The sequence below is a fragment of the Passer domesticus genome, chromosome 14 (genome assembly GCF_036417665.1).
Source record: "Passer domesticus isolate bPasDom1 chromosome 14, bPasDom1.hap1, whole genome shotgun sequence".
In the NCBI taxonomy this organism is placed as follows: domain Eukaryota; kingdom Metazoa; phylum Chordata; class Aves; order Passeriformes; family Passeridae; genus Passer; species Passer domesticus.
In genome coordinates, this window is record NC_087487.1 from 19,102,501 (window position 1) to 19,118,908 (window position 16,408).

The following is a 16,408-nucleotide window of genomic DNA, read 5'->3' on the forward strand; positions in this document are numbered from 1 at the left end:
TGCATCTGCAGGGCCTGAGCAAAATGCACATTTTAACTTATTTCATTGCCACTTTGTTATTCCTTCCAAAGAATTCCTGGTTTTCCAAGTGATATTTGCGTCTTATTTTTTTGGCTCCATTCTTAAAACCTAATGTTTTCAGGGTAAGGAAATCAGGTGCATTCTGAGGCTGACTTTTAAATGGTTTGAAAAATTAGGCAGCATTTCTAGTGCCTTAAAACTGGGTGACAGAACAAAATGAAGCCTTGAGACTAAAGTTTAAATACTCCGAGCAAGCTTTTTTCTAATTACTGTGGCTTAATACTAGAGGAGTAAAAAAAGAAATAAAATCAATATATTTTACTTAGATGAGTTCTGCAAGTGCCTGGTACCACTGTGCTGACTGCAAAATGTAAGTTTGGTAAGAAATGACCAAAAATTAAACTGGTCATTTAAATTTCTCTGTGTTTTCTCATGTTCTGTGTGCAGTTGTCACAGCACCTTAGAATGCTGATCACTTGTAGTAATTGTCTTTGTAATCAGGCTGAAATATCCACTTTGCTGTTTTCTACATGAAAGCACTGAAACACTGAGCAGATTTTAGCCAAAGGAAGTTTTCCCTGAGTTTCTGATGATTTTCCATGTGCAGATACATGGAAATGTAAGGATCTTGTTCCTGGATCAGTCAAGTTTTTATGCCAAACACTGAAAATTGGGATTAATCCTGATGGATTAAACAATTACTATCCCTGGTGGTGACTGCCAGTGGAGCCGTGGCTGTTTGCAGACACCACAATTCCTTTGGAATTCCACCAATTTGAAAATTACAGCCTTAAAAATTCTAGTTACAGTGCTGCTGTCGTTTCCCGCAGTCTTTTTGAACGTGAGCAGGGAATCAGCTGGAATTGTGACCTGCAAAGAGATAATCCAGGCTCAGACAGGCTGTCACTCACCTTTCCTCTGCAACAAAGTGAGCAGGTAGCACTGAGACATCTCCTTAATGAAGTGCTTTTGGTGCCTTTTATCTGTGTGAAGGACAAAATTACCAGGATTCTTGCTTAATGATGGTGTCATTTTTTTTTTCCCTCCCCCAGTGTTTACAAAAAAAAAAAAAAAATTATCCAGCAACATGAAAGACTCTCAGCAAAATGGTCTGTGTGGTTAAATTAGAAAACTCTGTAGGGCTGTAACATTCAGGTCTGTATTTAAAATGACAGAAAAACGTGAAGTTACATCAGTAATAAAAGTAAATTCTGAAAAATGCTGCAATGACTGCTGTGAGATTTCAAATAGGGGTTTTTTTTCAGCTTTTTTGAATCCAGACATCTGATTTTTTTTTTCCTCCAAATCTGTACCAGGGGTTTTCTGACTGCAGTTTGAGGGGGGCTTTCCTTGTTTTCCAGGGTATTCCCAGCACACCCGTGAGCACATCCCTGACCTTGCTGTCCAGCAGAACGTGCAGATGGGGAGGCTCTGTGACATCCTGGGTACGTGCTCAGCCCTGCTCTCCGGTTATCCCCCAGCTGGCCCTGAAGTAACCCAGCACAAGGACTTCATTTGGGTGTTGATATGAAATGCAGAGCAGGGGGAAGCAGGGAAGGAGCTGTGGCATTTCCTGGCCCTGTTACCCGTTAGGAATCCTGCTGCTTCCTTGCCCTGTGTGGGTGGAGCAGCCTCCTCCCGAGAGCTGCTGAGCAGCACAGAGCTTCAGTGCTCTCCAAAATGAGGGGCTCACACAGACACCAAGATGTGCTGCAAAAGAGCAAACTCTTATTTAAATCCTTTTTTTCCCCCTTTTAAATCAGCAAATGAGGCAAAAGGCATCTATTTAAAAGTTTGTTTTTTTCTTTTTTTTTTCCTGACTGGCTTCTTTTAAGCAAAGCAAAGAAGGATATTTAGCAGTGACCAACTGCACTGGCTCCCTGGAATGACATATTTTACATGATTCATGTGTATTTCAGGATCATGATTATTTTATAAATGCCATTTAGTAAGTTTGGAACAAAAATGTATTAGATCCAGAAATTTACAGTTGGCTAAAATAATAATGGAATTGCCTTTATATATTATCTAGGCACTAATATTGGGTTTTTTTCCACTGTACTGTTTTATTTTTTTCTTTTTTGAAGATGGATTTTTTTGGCTGTTAAATGATAGAAACTTAAAGGGACAAAGTCACACATTAAAGAGATTTTTTTTCTCATTTCTGAACATGAAAATTTGTTTTGCTGTAAAATAGACCACGAGGAAGGTACAAACTAGTGAAATATTAACTAAATTATGGACTGGATCCTGTGCTTTACCTGTGCCTGGCAGAGGAGCACTGAGATTTTCCATTTTGGTTTGGTTTTTCTTTGGAAAGGCAGAGATTTCCTCGCTGTTTGTGACCTCCTGTGGGTTAAGCTGTCCCTGGAGCCCCCCTGTCCTGAGGAGACTTTCTCTCTCTTTACAGGGCAGTGCTACAGCAGTGAAATGTGCTGCAGCTTCTTATTCCCCAAATTCACTCCAGCTGTCAGTTTTTCACTTGAGTATTGACTGGTGAATAGTGCTGAACTCTTCCATTTGTTATTTTTTAAAAGTTATCTGATAAATAATTTAAAGACTCTCCTTGTGGGCTCTGTGCTACTTTAGTGCCTCAGGTGAGTTCTGGCCTCACTTTTTAAATGTGGATTATTTCCCTGCAGCTCTGGCAAAACAAAGTCAAGCAATGGGGTCTCTTTTTCACTTCCCAGCACTTGGCTCAGGGTTCCCTTGTCCAGTCCTTGCTTTGCTGCAGTCCTTCCATGGAATAGCAGTTATCCCTGGCATGTAAAACAATAAATAAATAAAACAATGCAAGGCTTCCCACTGATTTGGGTCAAATCTTGGAGTGCTCTTTGCCTATTGATGCCTCAAGGCCCATTCATTAATTAGTTAATTATTACCATTAATATTTTAAAATATTAAATTTTTTCCCCAAAAATGTCATTTTAAAAAAATTTTAAAAAATTTAAAAATCAATACAATTTTCCCAAACGGCCTGTATTACAGATTTTCCTTCTGTGTGGACCCAGCCCTTCAGCCCAAGCTGTTTAGCATGAGGAAAAGCAGATTTGCACACCGTGCTGCCCTGCACACTGCCATGCCCAGCAGTGGTTATTAATGATGCCCCACCCTGAGCTTTTGTGTGGGCAGCACAGGAGCAGGAACAGCCCATGGAAAATCCAGGCAGCGTAGAAAATTGCAATTTCCTCAGCTTTCTCCACTGAATGGCTCAGTTTTATAATTTAGTGGCATTAATGGGACATATTTTTCAAGCAGTTCCATTCCCATTGATGTTAATGGGAGCTGGGCTCACAAATCCCCCTGCACCACTTCCCAAATCCTGCCCCAATATGTTCTGCAGATGGAATCCCAGGAAGCAGCTCTTCCTTTGGGTCACTGCCCTGGCCTCAGAGACATGCTGAAGCAAAAAGCCCTAAGGTTTGGGGTGAAACCCCATTTTTGTTCATTTGCAGTGCGTTTTGAGGAGAGCTGTTGGTGGGCAGGGGGCTGGGAATGCTGGCACTGCTGCTGGGAGTGCTGCACCTTGCTCCCAGCAGTGAGCACTGTGCCCCTTTGTTTCAGATGCCAACGTGGACGTCATCTACATCTGCCCCCTTGCTCTGAGTGAGGAGTTCCTGCAGTATTACCATAAACTCCTGGGTCTGCAGGCAGCTGTTAGATCTGGGAACCCCGAGGACATGGCTGACCTGCAGGACAGGTTCAAAATTCTCACCCCTGAAGCTATAAACAGCTTCCCCGTGAGTTTGTCTTCTAATTACTACAGCTTGAGGGATGCAGTAAAATTAAATTGGAAATTTTATAACTTGCAACGCTCTGGTACACATCAGTGAAATATTATTGCAAGTTTAAGGGCTTTACTGATTAGACTACTAGTTAGAGCATTGGAAATAAATATCCTGGTTTAGCTTTATAGACTTGCTTGAGATTGTCCTAGATTGGCTATTTGTAGGCTCTTGTCCCTTCTGACTCTGTGCTTGGGACTGGGAACTTGATAGATTTATATCTCTAAGCAAATCATAGCAATAAACCATTCTTATTACTCAAACTTTATCTCTGGCTAGCCCAGCATTCAATCATTGCTGTGTTTGCAGTGGCTCTTGCAACTAAATCCAGTGCCGAGCTCCTTAAAGAACAAAGCTTAAACAAAGTTAGGTAATAATACAGAAATCTGAGTTTCAAACAGATCAGAATAATGTATAAATATGAGCTCTAATAATACAAAAGTGATAATTCCAGAATAATAATTAATAACAGAGAAATATTAGTTCCAAACCTGTCAAGTCAGGTTTAAATCCATGTGCTAAAACACATTCTAATTAATGTACAGTGTGTACAGTGTTTCTGAAAATGCTGCAGTGCAGTGGAGACTTCACAGTGAACAATAGTTTCATATTCTAAATATTAAACCCACAGTGTCTTGGCTGGGATTTGATTCTTATCAAACTTTGTGGCACATTTAGTGGCTTTACTTGAAGCCTTGCTGCTGGTTTTGCTATTTTTTTCTTTTTAAGTTGCACTTTGACAGTCATAGCAGGTTATTTTCTGGATGCTGAGTTATTTTTCCAATAGTAACTCCCAACTACGAATTAATGCCAAAATCTGTCAGGAGAATGGGCAACACCAGATTTCATGTGAACCAGGTTGAGGTAACCTGTGGCTCTTTAGTGACACTCACCTGTTAATGTGCCAAATCTGCCTGGTTTTCATTTACCATGTGTTCTTTACCATATAATAATGAATATTTTTCATGAATACATCCTCTGTGTGGAGAGGAATCTGCTCAGAACTGCTCCTGGTCATCCCTTGGCTTCAGTGCCAATTTGGGCTGTGTAAGGGTTGGAGCTTTGTAAGTTCTTTTAAAGGATCTTTCTCCTGGGTTATTGAATAAAAAGCTTTTATTGCACCTAATGGATCGAAATTTATTCCCAATCAATGCAAGTGTGGCTTGAAGGCCATTTCAGAGGGCTCCTTTTAGCAATTCCAGAGGCACAAATCATCCCTGCCCATTTTCCCAGCTCTTTTGGTGGAACTGGATGGGAGGAAAATGTGTGGAAAAGGCAGAGCTGGTCCTGATCCTGCCCCTGAGCTGTGTCCAGCTGGAGGCAGCTTTGCTCTCCTGCTGATCCTGATGCCAAGGGCAGATCTGGGATCTTGGGAAGCTGAAAACAAAACAGGTTTGAGAGCCAAGAACTTTGGTTAATCCCATGTCCCCTAATCCTGCTGGAATCCCTGAGTTCTGCTTTTCCCTGCTCTCCCTCCCACTTCCATATATCCTGGCAGCTCTAGCACTCTCAAAAAGCAGGAATGAGGCAGCTTTTACAGCCTGACCTCCTTAATTAACTGTAAAATCCATTATTGAGGGACACAAAGCAAATCTCCTCCCTACAAGCCCACTGTGGCCCCAGGCTGGGAATGGATGCTGTTCCCTGCATGCAGAACTCTGGGATGGGCCAGCTCAGGTAAAGGGAATCCATGGATCACAACTTCACGTCTTGGCTTTTTTTTTCCTGATGCAAGGAAAAGGGCTCCAGGTGGCTTGTTTGCTGTTCTTTTCATCCTGAAACTTCTGTAATTCTTTTTTTTTCTGCTGGAACTCTGGGGAGTGTCCCGTTCCTGCTGTCCTTGCAGGGTGTCCAGCTCCTTCAGAGAGAGATCTGGGCACTCTTTGGAGCTGTGTTTGGGGTGAGAAAGCACCAAGGGACTGACAGAAGGAGATTCCTTGTATTCTTTTCCAGCACCATCCTCTCTATCCAAGCAATGAAATCAGGATTTCTGCTTCAGTCCCTGGCAATGAACATCCAGGACTTGGGAGGAAAATATTCTGTGTTCTTCAGTGCTGGAAATGCCTGGCAAATCCAGAATTTACATTATCCTGAAAATATAGGGATACATTCCTGAGGCCTAAATGAGATGAAATCTCAATAGGAAGATAATTTTCTCCTTGTTGGGATTATGATTTTTTCATGACAATTTATTGCAGTGGATTTCTCTTGTGCAATTTCTCCATCCCTGTCTCATCCTCAGTATATTTTTGGGAAAATAATTGGAATATATGCAGGCCATGCATGGGATATGTTGTTTAAAACATTTTGGAGGTTTCGCCTGCCATGAGTGATATTTTAATTTAAATTCAGAGTTTGTAGGGTATGCCATGAGCTGCTTGTTCAGCAATAGATCTTTTTTTGGAAGATTGGAGAAATTGCTTCCAAAAAGTTGGAACCCTTGTGTTTTAAGCAAAAAAAAAACTACTACAGAACTGCTCCCCTGTCTTTAAGTGGTCCTTTAGATCAGCAATCAGAGCTCCTGTGAAATGGAAATGTGCATCCCCAGTAATTTAATGTAAGCACTGAAAGCTTTTGTAAATCAAAGTGGTTTATTCTCAGAGAATCACTTCAAATACCCTGAACTGTATGTGAAATACATTCCCTGCTGTAGGGAGGGGGGGTTCTTCATTTTTCTATTGATTTTTAGGAGCTCTGGAGTTAAAGCATGCCAGGAGTGTTGCTGAGATGAATCACTATTATCCAAAGGCCAGCAGCCTCTGTGCCTGACAGAAGGATAATTCCACACGGATCAAATAAATACAGATGTGTAGTAATTAGTTCTATTCCCAACGAGGCCATTCCCAGCCCACTAAAGATGTGCACGATTATGGAGCCTCACCCCAACAGCTTTTATCAATTTAAACTGCTAAGCTACAGGATAGGTCATAACCCAGCCTGCTATTAATAATGTATTTATTGTGGGCAACATTAGGGGGAGGGAAACAAACCAACTAAAAACCCACTTTTCATAAGAATCCGTGTTCTCTTTTTCCAGGAGCATCACATGTGCCTGGCCAGTGTGCTCAAGTACAGCCCCAGGACCTTGCAGAGGCTGCAGCTGCTGCTGCAGGGCAGGGATGCCTACGTGGTCGGGGGTGTTCCCCACCTGGATGATCTGGCTGTGGCTGACCAGCTCCAGGTGCCACTTTTGGGCCCAGAGCCAGCAGTGGCTCAGCTCTACAGCACCAAGTCTGGCAGCAAGAGAATCTTTGCCAGTGCTGGAGTGCCAACCCCTCCTGGAGAGTGGGACATCCACAGCAGGGAGCAGGTGAGGATCTGGGTCATTCCAGTGACTCCATTGATGAGACCCTCATCAAGGAACAATAGTTTTATATTGGAATAATATTTTATATTAAACCTACAGTGCCTTGGCTGGGATTTGATTTTTAGCAAACTTTGTGGCACATTTAGGGGCTTTGCTTGAAGCCCTGTTGCTGGTTTTGCTATTTTTTTTTAAACTGAATTTTGGCAGTCGTAGCAGATTTTTTTCTGGATGCTGGGTTATTTTTTTTAATAGTAACTCCTAACTATTTTTCCAGTGTTAACTCCCAAACCCTCGTGGGTTTGAGCAAGTCTTGGGTGAGGTTGGGTCCTTTTCTGGGTCAATTAAATGCAGTTTGTGCTCAGGGCAGGAAGGAACACAATTACTCTGGGGTTCTTCATGGGCTTGAGGATATAAAAATGTTTGGTCCAATATTTGAGACAGTTTGTGCTGGTACCCCATGGGTGAAGTCATGAAGTGAATCCATTTTACCAGTGACTGAAGATGCACATTTTCCAAAAATGCTTGTTCTAAGGGGAAGAAATCTCCCCTTCCACCAGCCTGTTCCCACTGAGGCTCACTGAGCACCTTTGCAGTTTTACTTTGCAGCCTGTCATTGCTAAATTCATCTCTTGTTGGCATGACCAGTAGGAAAATAACAAAACCCTATTGAACTGAAATTACGAGGCACAAGAGGTTTCTGTGCTTTCATTTTACATGTTTATTTTGCAGCCAGTTCCTCAGTATTTTATTCTCTAAGCTGATTCTGCAATTTGCAATGATATGTCTAAGTATTTATTTTTAAAAACCATTTTTATGGTGGTTACTTCTCATCCAGGAAAACAATCATTGCTAAGGTTTTTAGTAGGTGCTCCTGCTTCTTCAAGAGGCTTTTAACATTCTTTAGTTTTTATTAATCACCTTTAGCACTGAAACAGTCTAAGCTACACAAATCCATTGCTACTTCTCCAGTAGATGAAATAAATATATGATCAATGACCTGCAAAACAGCTGTTTGATTTATTTGATTCACGTAAATTATTTAACAATACTTCTGGTTCATCCTACAGGGTTATGGAATTTCTCCTTCTGTTGTTTGCTTGTATGAAATATTGACATTTTAGGTTAAATAATCAAAGTGAGGTGACACCATGGTAAAGCACAATTCAATTTTCACTTAAAGATAGCACATAATTCTTTGTGATTGGTACAGTCCTTACAGGATTATTGATCCTTTTCATTACTGTAGGGGGAGCCCTCAAGAAAAACACATTTATGTGATTCTCAAAAGCCACAAATGGAACACATGTAATTGTATTTTAGGTCAATCTTTAAAAAAAAAAAAAAAAGAAACAAAAATCCCTCAAATTACTCTGTAAAATGTAGAAGACTCCAGCCAATGCAACAAGATCTGAGAATACTTTTACCAGGTTCAAAGTCATTTGCAGTTTCTAAGAAGCTAATTGCATCCTGCACCAGCTGGGCAAAAGGCATTTGAAAGCCATTTCAATCTGTGTACATACACAAATAAATAATTAGCATTTTTATAAAGCCTGCCTGCTACCTCCTCCGTGCATTTATAACCATGGAATGCACTCTCCAGTAGGAGAATTTCCCAGCTGTTTGGGCTGGTGCTACCCTGGCACATTTTTGCAAACAGCATCGTCCATCCCACATTGTTCCCTGTCATAAACAGTCATGGAGCACCTCTGGAGATCCAAAACCTCAGACAAAACCAAAAACCAACACCTGGGCAGGCAAATTCCTCTGTGCAGAGAACAGGGATGTCTTCAAAGGCACCTTTCAACCCATACCCAAACAGCTGTGACAACACAAACACCTCTGAGAAAGTGAACCCAAATTGTTGGATTATGCCCTTTCCTGACCCACAGATGGGGCAACTGAGAGGCTTTTTAAAATTTTTATTCAATTTTCAGACAATACAGATGTCATTGCAATTAGAAGCCAACTATTTCCTAATTAAAATACATTACAAGTGTTTCTTGGCCTATCAGCTTTTGCCAGACCACGCTGTAAATGCCTTAAAGCCAATCATCTAAAATTAATGCATCTTTCATAGTTCTATTTCTCTAAAATATCCAGTTTTATTTGTAAGGCCACCCTTTAAGGCCAACCTTTAAACTTGTTTGTAGTTCCATTTTTCTCTCCACAATGTCTGTCCTATTCCATGGCATTTCTAAGTCAGCATTTGTTACCTCAAGGTTTGCATACAGATGTGTGGGTCTTCTGTCAGGCTTTGAGAATTCTCTACAAATCCATTTCCCACATTTTCCCCCTCTCTTGGACAGAAAAAACTTCTTGGATGGTTTTGTTCATGGATTGCCATGCACAGTGAAGTACCCAGGGCATTATCACTGACATTGTCACTGTAATAATGTATAGAAACTTAATTTAATAATTACAATATAGGTAATATTATCTAATAGAATATATAATATTTATATATAAATTTATAATGATCAATGTATGTAATCTTAATAATCAATGTTTATAAACTTAAAGCTCCTTTAGCCAAGGTGCAAAACTCTATCTTTCAAATGAGCCATGTGAGCCTTCTGTCAGGCTTGGAGAATTCTCTACCAATCCATTTCCCACACATATTTAGGAAACCAGATGTCAAGCCCAAACATTTGGGAGCATTTTGGTGCTGTCCCAGTCCGTGTGAAGGTTTTGTGTCCCTGCTCTGCAGCTGCTCCGTGCCCTCAGCCAGCTCGTCCTGGACAATTTGGAGGTGCAGCGCTGGCTCTTCAAGGTGGACGATGGGCGTGCAGGAGATGGCACTGCCTTCTGTGATGTCACCTCCCACCTGGAATGCTACCCCTGGATCCAGAGGGAACGGCAGGAACACGGCGCCGAGGTGTGGAGTGAGAGCCAGGCTCGTGTGAGTAACCAAACTGCGGCTTCTGTGTTGTCTCTGCTCTTTCATGTCCCCTGAGGTCCCTCCTCGCTGTAAAGCTCCTCCCTGAGCCTTCATCTGAAGGTAAATGTTGATATCACAGCCCAGCCTAGCTTCACAAAGCAGCAGTAATTCAAATAAAACAGGGAAACATTCCAAAATATTCTAAAATATGAAGGAATGCCTGGCAGCCAGCTGTGGAAGGACTTGTGTTGTAACACTGCCTGTGCAATAATGGACAGGGGTTTACACATTTTTTTTTTAATACATTTTTTTAATAAGGACATCTAAAGGAAAGTTTATAGGCAGCATAGCATAATCTCCATAGAAAATTGGAATTCTTTCCATAGAAATTTGGAATTATTGAAACAAAGATTAATTGGGATAGGGATTAAAATAGCTGAACACCACTAATTTGAAATCATACAAACTGATTGCTTTTTCAGCTGCTTTTCTATGGATTATTTTTCCTGGATGTTTTGCCTCATTAATAACTTTTAAACCTGTGTGAGACAATACTTGTAGGTTTTGGTGATCATTAAACTCCTGCAAGTTTTATTACCAGGGGTGTTCAGGTAAGGAGAGCCATCTATAAAAATCTAACTGGGGGAAACATTAGAGCATGAACTCAGGCACTCCCCAGGATTGAGAGGCTGGAAGATGATGCATTTTAACTGCAGAAAAATCCATATGAAACCACACTTCATTATTCTGGCATTCCAAGAACTATTTGTAGTTTAAATATTCATTGGTATTTAAATGTGTTAATTTCAATAAGCATTTGATATTTCTGTATATCTTGCCAAATTCATTCCTAATGTAATGGTTTTAAAGCCAGAAGGAATGTATCCAGAAAAATTGTTTAATTTACATAAACTACTCATTATAGCTCCTCTGATTTTTTAATTCAATCAAAACGGGTTTGAAATTTGGGGTTGATTGAATTATATTGTATATTAAAGTTTCAAATTGGGCTGATTACGGTTCTGCTGCATTTGACAGATACAAAACAATTCCACATTATAAAACAGAGTTCCTGATAGAAAGCTGAAGGGGTAATTCCTCTGATGTGCAAGTCAGGCAGGATGAAGCAGAGCCCTGAAAATCCACCCAGTGGGACACCAAGCTCAGGATGTATCAGGGCCTGCTCCCAGCCCCTGAGTCAGGACACAGCCAGCAGCCAGCAGCTCCAGCTCTACCCCTGATACCAGTGACATTCCCTGTTTCTGTGCCTTTTCATTCTTTTCACAAGTGCTTCTGCATAAAGGCCACAGTGAGCCCTGACTTCCTTTGGTTTTCCTTTTTACCCCATTTACCTCGAGCTTGGATACAACCAGTGAGAATCCCTTAAATGCAAACACATGTTGGAAGTTGGGAAATGAACATGGAATAATGAATTTGATCTCATTTCCCAGAGTCAGCAGACAATTCCCAGCCAGTGCTGACGTGGGCTTTGCCAAAGTGTTGTCCAGAGGAGCTCTGGGTTCCTGACCCCTGGAAGTGCCCCAGGCCAGGCTGGACAGGGCTTGGAGCAGCCTGGGATGGTGGGAGGTGATGGAGTGGGATTGATGCCTTGTGAGGGCTGAGCTGGAACAGAGGCTGGGCAGAGCTACAGAACAAAGCAGGGATTGATTCCAAGGATCTCCTCCATGGATGCACCTCGGGCAGCAGCAGAGCCCAGCCAGGGCTGCACCCAGGATGAACCCAAATGGCCCCAAAATGCACGAGGGTCACGGCTCTGTCCCTGGGCTCAGCTCTGCTCCATGTGCACATTGCAGCTCAGTGTCCAATCCCACTGCAGCCCCTGCAGTCCCATCCTTGTTTTCCTCTCTTCATTCCACGGGGTTTGTGCTCCTGGGCTGAGATTTGGATCATCTGTCCTTGGTGCCCAGCTGGAGCAGGAATTGTTTTGTCTCCCTGCTCTGTGCAGAGCTCACCATCCCCAGTGTGGAGCCCAGACCCACCCACTAAAGCAGCTCAGAACCTGAAAAATATAGAAGCTAAAACCTGAGGCATCAGGATGATCCTGAAAATCCCTGCCAATCCAAACCTCCCTGTGACTCCAAGGTGTGGAGCTTGCTGCTGTTTTGAGCACCTTGAACATTTGCTCCAATTTCCCTGCCTTCCACGTTAACCCTCTTTTGAAATAAGGACTGGCAGCCTCCCCGAGCCTCAGCAAGGAGAGCAGGGGATTAAAACACTCCTTTGTCAGGGAACACCATTGTAATGATCCACATTTAAACATCAAAGCAGGAGTTTGTGCTTTCATGTCCTGGTGCAGTGTGGGGACCTGGTTCCTTTGATAATGAAGACGTCGTGTCACTGCCACACACAAACGGATGCTGGCAGGTTATTAAAAAATTCAGCTTCTTGATGAAAGACTATCCTGCAGGCTAGGAGCACAGTGAAAAGCCTCTCCATTCTGGTGGAATTATTAGAAATGAGAACATGACTGTAAGCACTAAATTATGGTAATACTTACAAATAGCATCATTTGCATAGCAGTTTAAGACAGCCACCCAGATTTTCCTCAGTGGCGTGGAGTAGGCAACAGATTAAAAATAATGGACTTGGTGAGTTTGAACTGTGTGGAAATCTATTCCAGCTAAAAATGAGCCTGATTTTAGATTCCTCAATGCAGGCCCAAATGCACGACAGGATTATGGATGGGTTTCACCTTGTTAACTTAATGCAGCCTCTGAGTTATCTGAACAATTAATTTGCAACTGCAGGAAGGGCTAAATTCATAAACTGCAAAAAGTCTCCAAGTCCATCAGCCCCCTCTGCACTGCTCAAGTCTGTCAGCAGAGGAATTTCATCCTGAGGCCCAGACTCCAGTGGCTCAATATCCAGAGAACTCTGTACTTTTGGCACTGGTAGGGTTGTTTGTGGAGACATCTTCCAGTGTGGAAAAGAACATCAGCGTCTGGCCCTAGCTGTGCACAAAAAAAAAAATACAGTTAATCTGATAGGGAAACTCGTTATCTTGTAGGGTCAATGATTGTAGGGAACAAATAAGTTAATTTTTAACATCTGCAGGTCTTCTGTACTAATTCAAGGTTCAGTCACTCCATGCATAGCACCAAAAGTGGTTTTGCTGCTGTAGGAATAAGTGAATCATTTTTTGGAATATCTAGATAAAGAGATCCATAATCCTTATTAATGTATGGTATAGCTGGGTATCTCCTTCCTGCTCCAAGTCAGCAGCTCAGATTCTGGAACATCTCACCCAAACTTTTATGGACCCTTGCGGGGAGAGTCTAAATTAATGGAAAATTCTCATTATTGCTGACACAACCTCTGGCTTAGAGGGATTCTGACTTCTTGGAGGCTGGGAGAGTATCCAAGCAACGGATATGCTCACTCTGTCTTCATATTTTCCTTTTTCTTAGGACTAAAACTCCCAAAACTCTTCTCTTTTAGGGCCAAGAGAACATCACCTTCCTGTTGGCATTGCCTTTTTTCTTCTTTTAACAGCTCCCTTTATATAAATAACACAGGACTGCAGGATCCCCTCCTCTTGTATAACTGTGGAATTGTAGTAAATCACTAGATTAAATTACTACTGAAATTAATTTTAGAATTATCTTTTATTACCCTGTGACTTAATTAACCACCAGGGCCAACAACATGATGTGAGTTTATCTAGCAGCAAGTCTGAAAATAACAAAGATCAGGCTGGAGACAAAAAGAAAGGGATAAAGAAGAGCTGAAAATCCAGGGATAGAACAAGCCACAGATAAACAAGCAACAAATACTCTCTGAATAAACCCTTAAAACTGGTGATAGCTACACAACCATTTCAAAACTCTCCATCAAATATCTGTCATAGGGGGAAAAAAGGATTTAATGCACTTGTGCAGCCCCTGCTAGAAAAATGTTTTACTCCTCCAGCTGAGTCAGAGGATTTTGTCTCTGTTTCTTTTCCTTACAGGTAGTTAATTATTAATTCAGTTAATTTATTACAATGAGGAAAGCAGAACCTTTTCAAAAGGTGACAAATCTGGACAACTTTTGGTCTGAGTCATCTAAAACAAGATAGATGCTGCTTGCAGGGTTTTGCATTGATTGCTCTTGGGAGATAGAAATGCAAAATGCTGGATGTTCCTTTAAATGAAGCATTGTTTGGTCAGCTTTTAAAAGTCCTGAAGTTATTCATAGATGAATTTTGGGATTAGGTGGAAACCAGGAATAGTGGGGAGCAGATTGTGTCCTGCTTGGATGAGTTCCATGTCCTAAGATTTCCACATCTTATTTCTTTACTGAGTTCAGGAACTCAGAGTAGGATGTGCGTGCAAACAAACCAGGATAAAACCAATCCATCAAAAATGTAATTTCAGAAACCTGCCACTGCCAGCACACTCCTTTCTGACCCCCTTTGAACACAGCAGAGCTTCCTCACACTGCTTTTTTCGGAGTTTTTGTTAATTGATCCTGGTGTAACACCTGAAGCCCACGGAGGGGGTTCCTAGGGAAGGAGCAGCTGTGCACGTGGAATTGCAGGTGTGGTATTTTTCCAGCCTGAAGAGGGCCAGAAACTCTGACAGATCCCCAGAAAATGCATTTCCAGCATTTTAACATTTCTTCTAACCGATATCATGTTTAACAGGGAAAGAAAAGGAGCCCAAAGACTTCAGGAAGAGATCAACGATGGAAGGGAGTAGTGCTGGAGGTTTCTTAGTGTGAGCAGAGCAATTATTCCAAATAATTGAAATATTCATTGCACCTGCAAACAATGCTCAGTTTATTAAGATTGTCTGCCTGTGATGAGCAAACCTGAGGTGAAATAAAGCAGAATTGTATCCCTGGGTTTGGTGAAATCCAGAATATCATCCCTGAACCGCAAGCAGGGGCTCTGCAAGCTGTTGGGCTGTGTGTCCTATTGATTTAATATGCTCCTAATCAGTACATAAAGCTATAGGCCTGCAGTGTTAATTTTTCATATGCTTACAAAGTACCCTTTGATTTTCTGTCACGCGTTAATTACAGCGTTTTGCCATTAAATAGGAAGCTTTGTGTAAACTAATTACTAGGTAATCATTGTCTACCGCCAGCGTGCTGTTCCTACCTTTTATTTTATTCGAGAAATGCACAGATCTCAGTCTGGAACCACTATACCTTCCAGCCATTAGCTCTCACTAATTCATAGCATTATTGTGCTAAGATTGTAGGAGTTGTAATTGTTGTGGTATCAGTGCTGTTAATTACCGGAGTAAACAGTTGAAATGGTGCCAAGGTCTATTGTACAAGGCAGAGGAAAAGGAGGTTTAAATGTTACTTCCACCATCTGGGGACTGGAGGAGAGGCAAATGCTAGAAAACAGCAGTGAGGCAATATCAGAACTTCAGCTCCAGGGTTTGAGGCCATATGGATCCAGAATATTTTGAATCAATTGAATTTAAGTGCCAGTTTGTAGCAATAACAGTGGGGAAGGAGAGGATAAAGCAGGAGCACTAAAGAAATCTGAAATGCCTTAATGTTGGTGCAGCCAATAAAATGCCTGCTTGGATTATTTTAAAAATGTTTGTTTTGCTAAAATCCAAAAAGTAACACATAGGCAACTCTGGGAGTAAAGGGAGTTTAAGTGTGTGTTGTTTGTGAAAAACAATGCAGGTTTTGTCTGACAATTCCTGTAGCATTACAGCAATTTCCATAAAATTCCTGGGAAGTGACTGTGGATTTTCCATATAAGGTTTTTTCTTTCTGAAACCACATTTTTGGAATTCATTAGAATATTTTGTTTAGAGGTACAAACCAGAAAAGAGAGCAAGTCACAGAAATGTAGTAAATTTATAGAGTTGGGAAAAGAGGAAAGTCAATTAATTGGGAAAATAATTTTCATCTGAGGGCATCAGAATTGTTTTGCATTTGCAAAAATCTCACTAAAATACAGAAAATGCACTTGCAGAAATCTCTCTAAAATACAGGAAAATGCCCTCAAATATTCCTGATCTCATTTTATATGAGAATTTGCATCCCAATGGCCTGAATTTATAAATGCTGTCCTTGAAATTAATACATGATTATTGTTTTGAAGAGAGATTTTTGAAGATTGTGACAATTATGTTTTCTTTGCTCTGAAGGAAGATGTGGGGAGCCTTGAACATGCAGGATGCACCTTGGAAAAGACACAATTTGGAATATTTATTTGGATTAGAAAGCTAACTAATAAAATTATGCTAATCTTAAATTAACATTCAGTGGGTAAACAAGCAGAATTATTTGAGGAGTTCACAGCACTTTGAAGTTCCTTTCCTGGCTGATTTTTGGCAGCACAGATTTGATCTTTGATTTCCCTGCATAGATTGCTTTCTGAGCAGGGATCTGGCAGCAAATTGCTGCTGCCAGTTTGGGAGTGTTTGCAGGAAATAGGAAGGATCT

At 41.3% G+C, this 16,408-nt stretch overlaps 1 protein-coding gene and 1 long non-coding RNA gene across 21 annotated transcripts in view; one reads left to right on the forward strand and one right to left on the reverse strand.

Moving 5' to 3' along the window:
• LOC135280930 (uncharacterized) overlaps positions 1–1,405 on the reverse strand; it is a 2,513-nt gene extending 1,108 nt beyond the window's left edge. Inside the window, exons 1-2 of the long non-coding RNA XR_010347736.1 lie at positions 1,335–1,405; positions 933–1,004 (exon numbers count right to left, since the gene is read on the reverse strand). This is a non-coding gene — a long non-coding RNA (uncharacterized LOC135280930). The remainder of the gene's footprint in view (positions 1–932; positions 1,005–1,334) is intronic.
• Positions 1–16,408, forward strand: part of IQCH (IQ motif containing H) — a 51,059-nt gene that overhangs the window by 16,550 nt on the left and 18,101 nt on the right. For all 20 annotated transcript variants that reach the window (XR_010347729.1, XM_064389313.1, XM_064389318.1 and 17 more), the window contains 4 exons: positions 1,383–1,466; positions 3,586–3,761; positions 6,844–7,116; positions 9,821–10,012. Coding sequence is in view for 19 of the 20 variants with exons in the window: in XM_064389313.1 (XP_064245383.1) it covers positions 1,383–1,466; positions 3,586–3,761; positions 6,844–7,116; positions 9,821–10,012 (725 nt within the window). In the remaining variant the exon portion in view is untranslated. The remainder of the gene's footprint in view (positions 1–1,382; positions 1,467–3,585; positions 3,762–6,843; positions 7,117–9,820; positions 10,013–16,408) is intronic.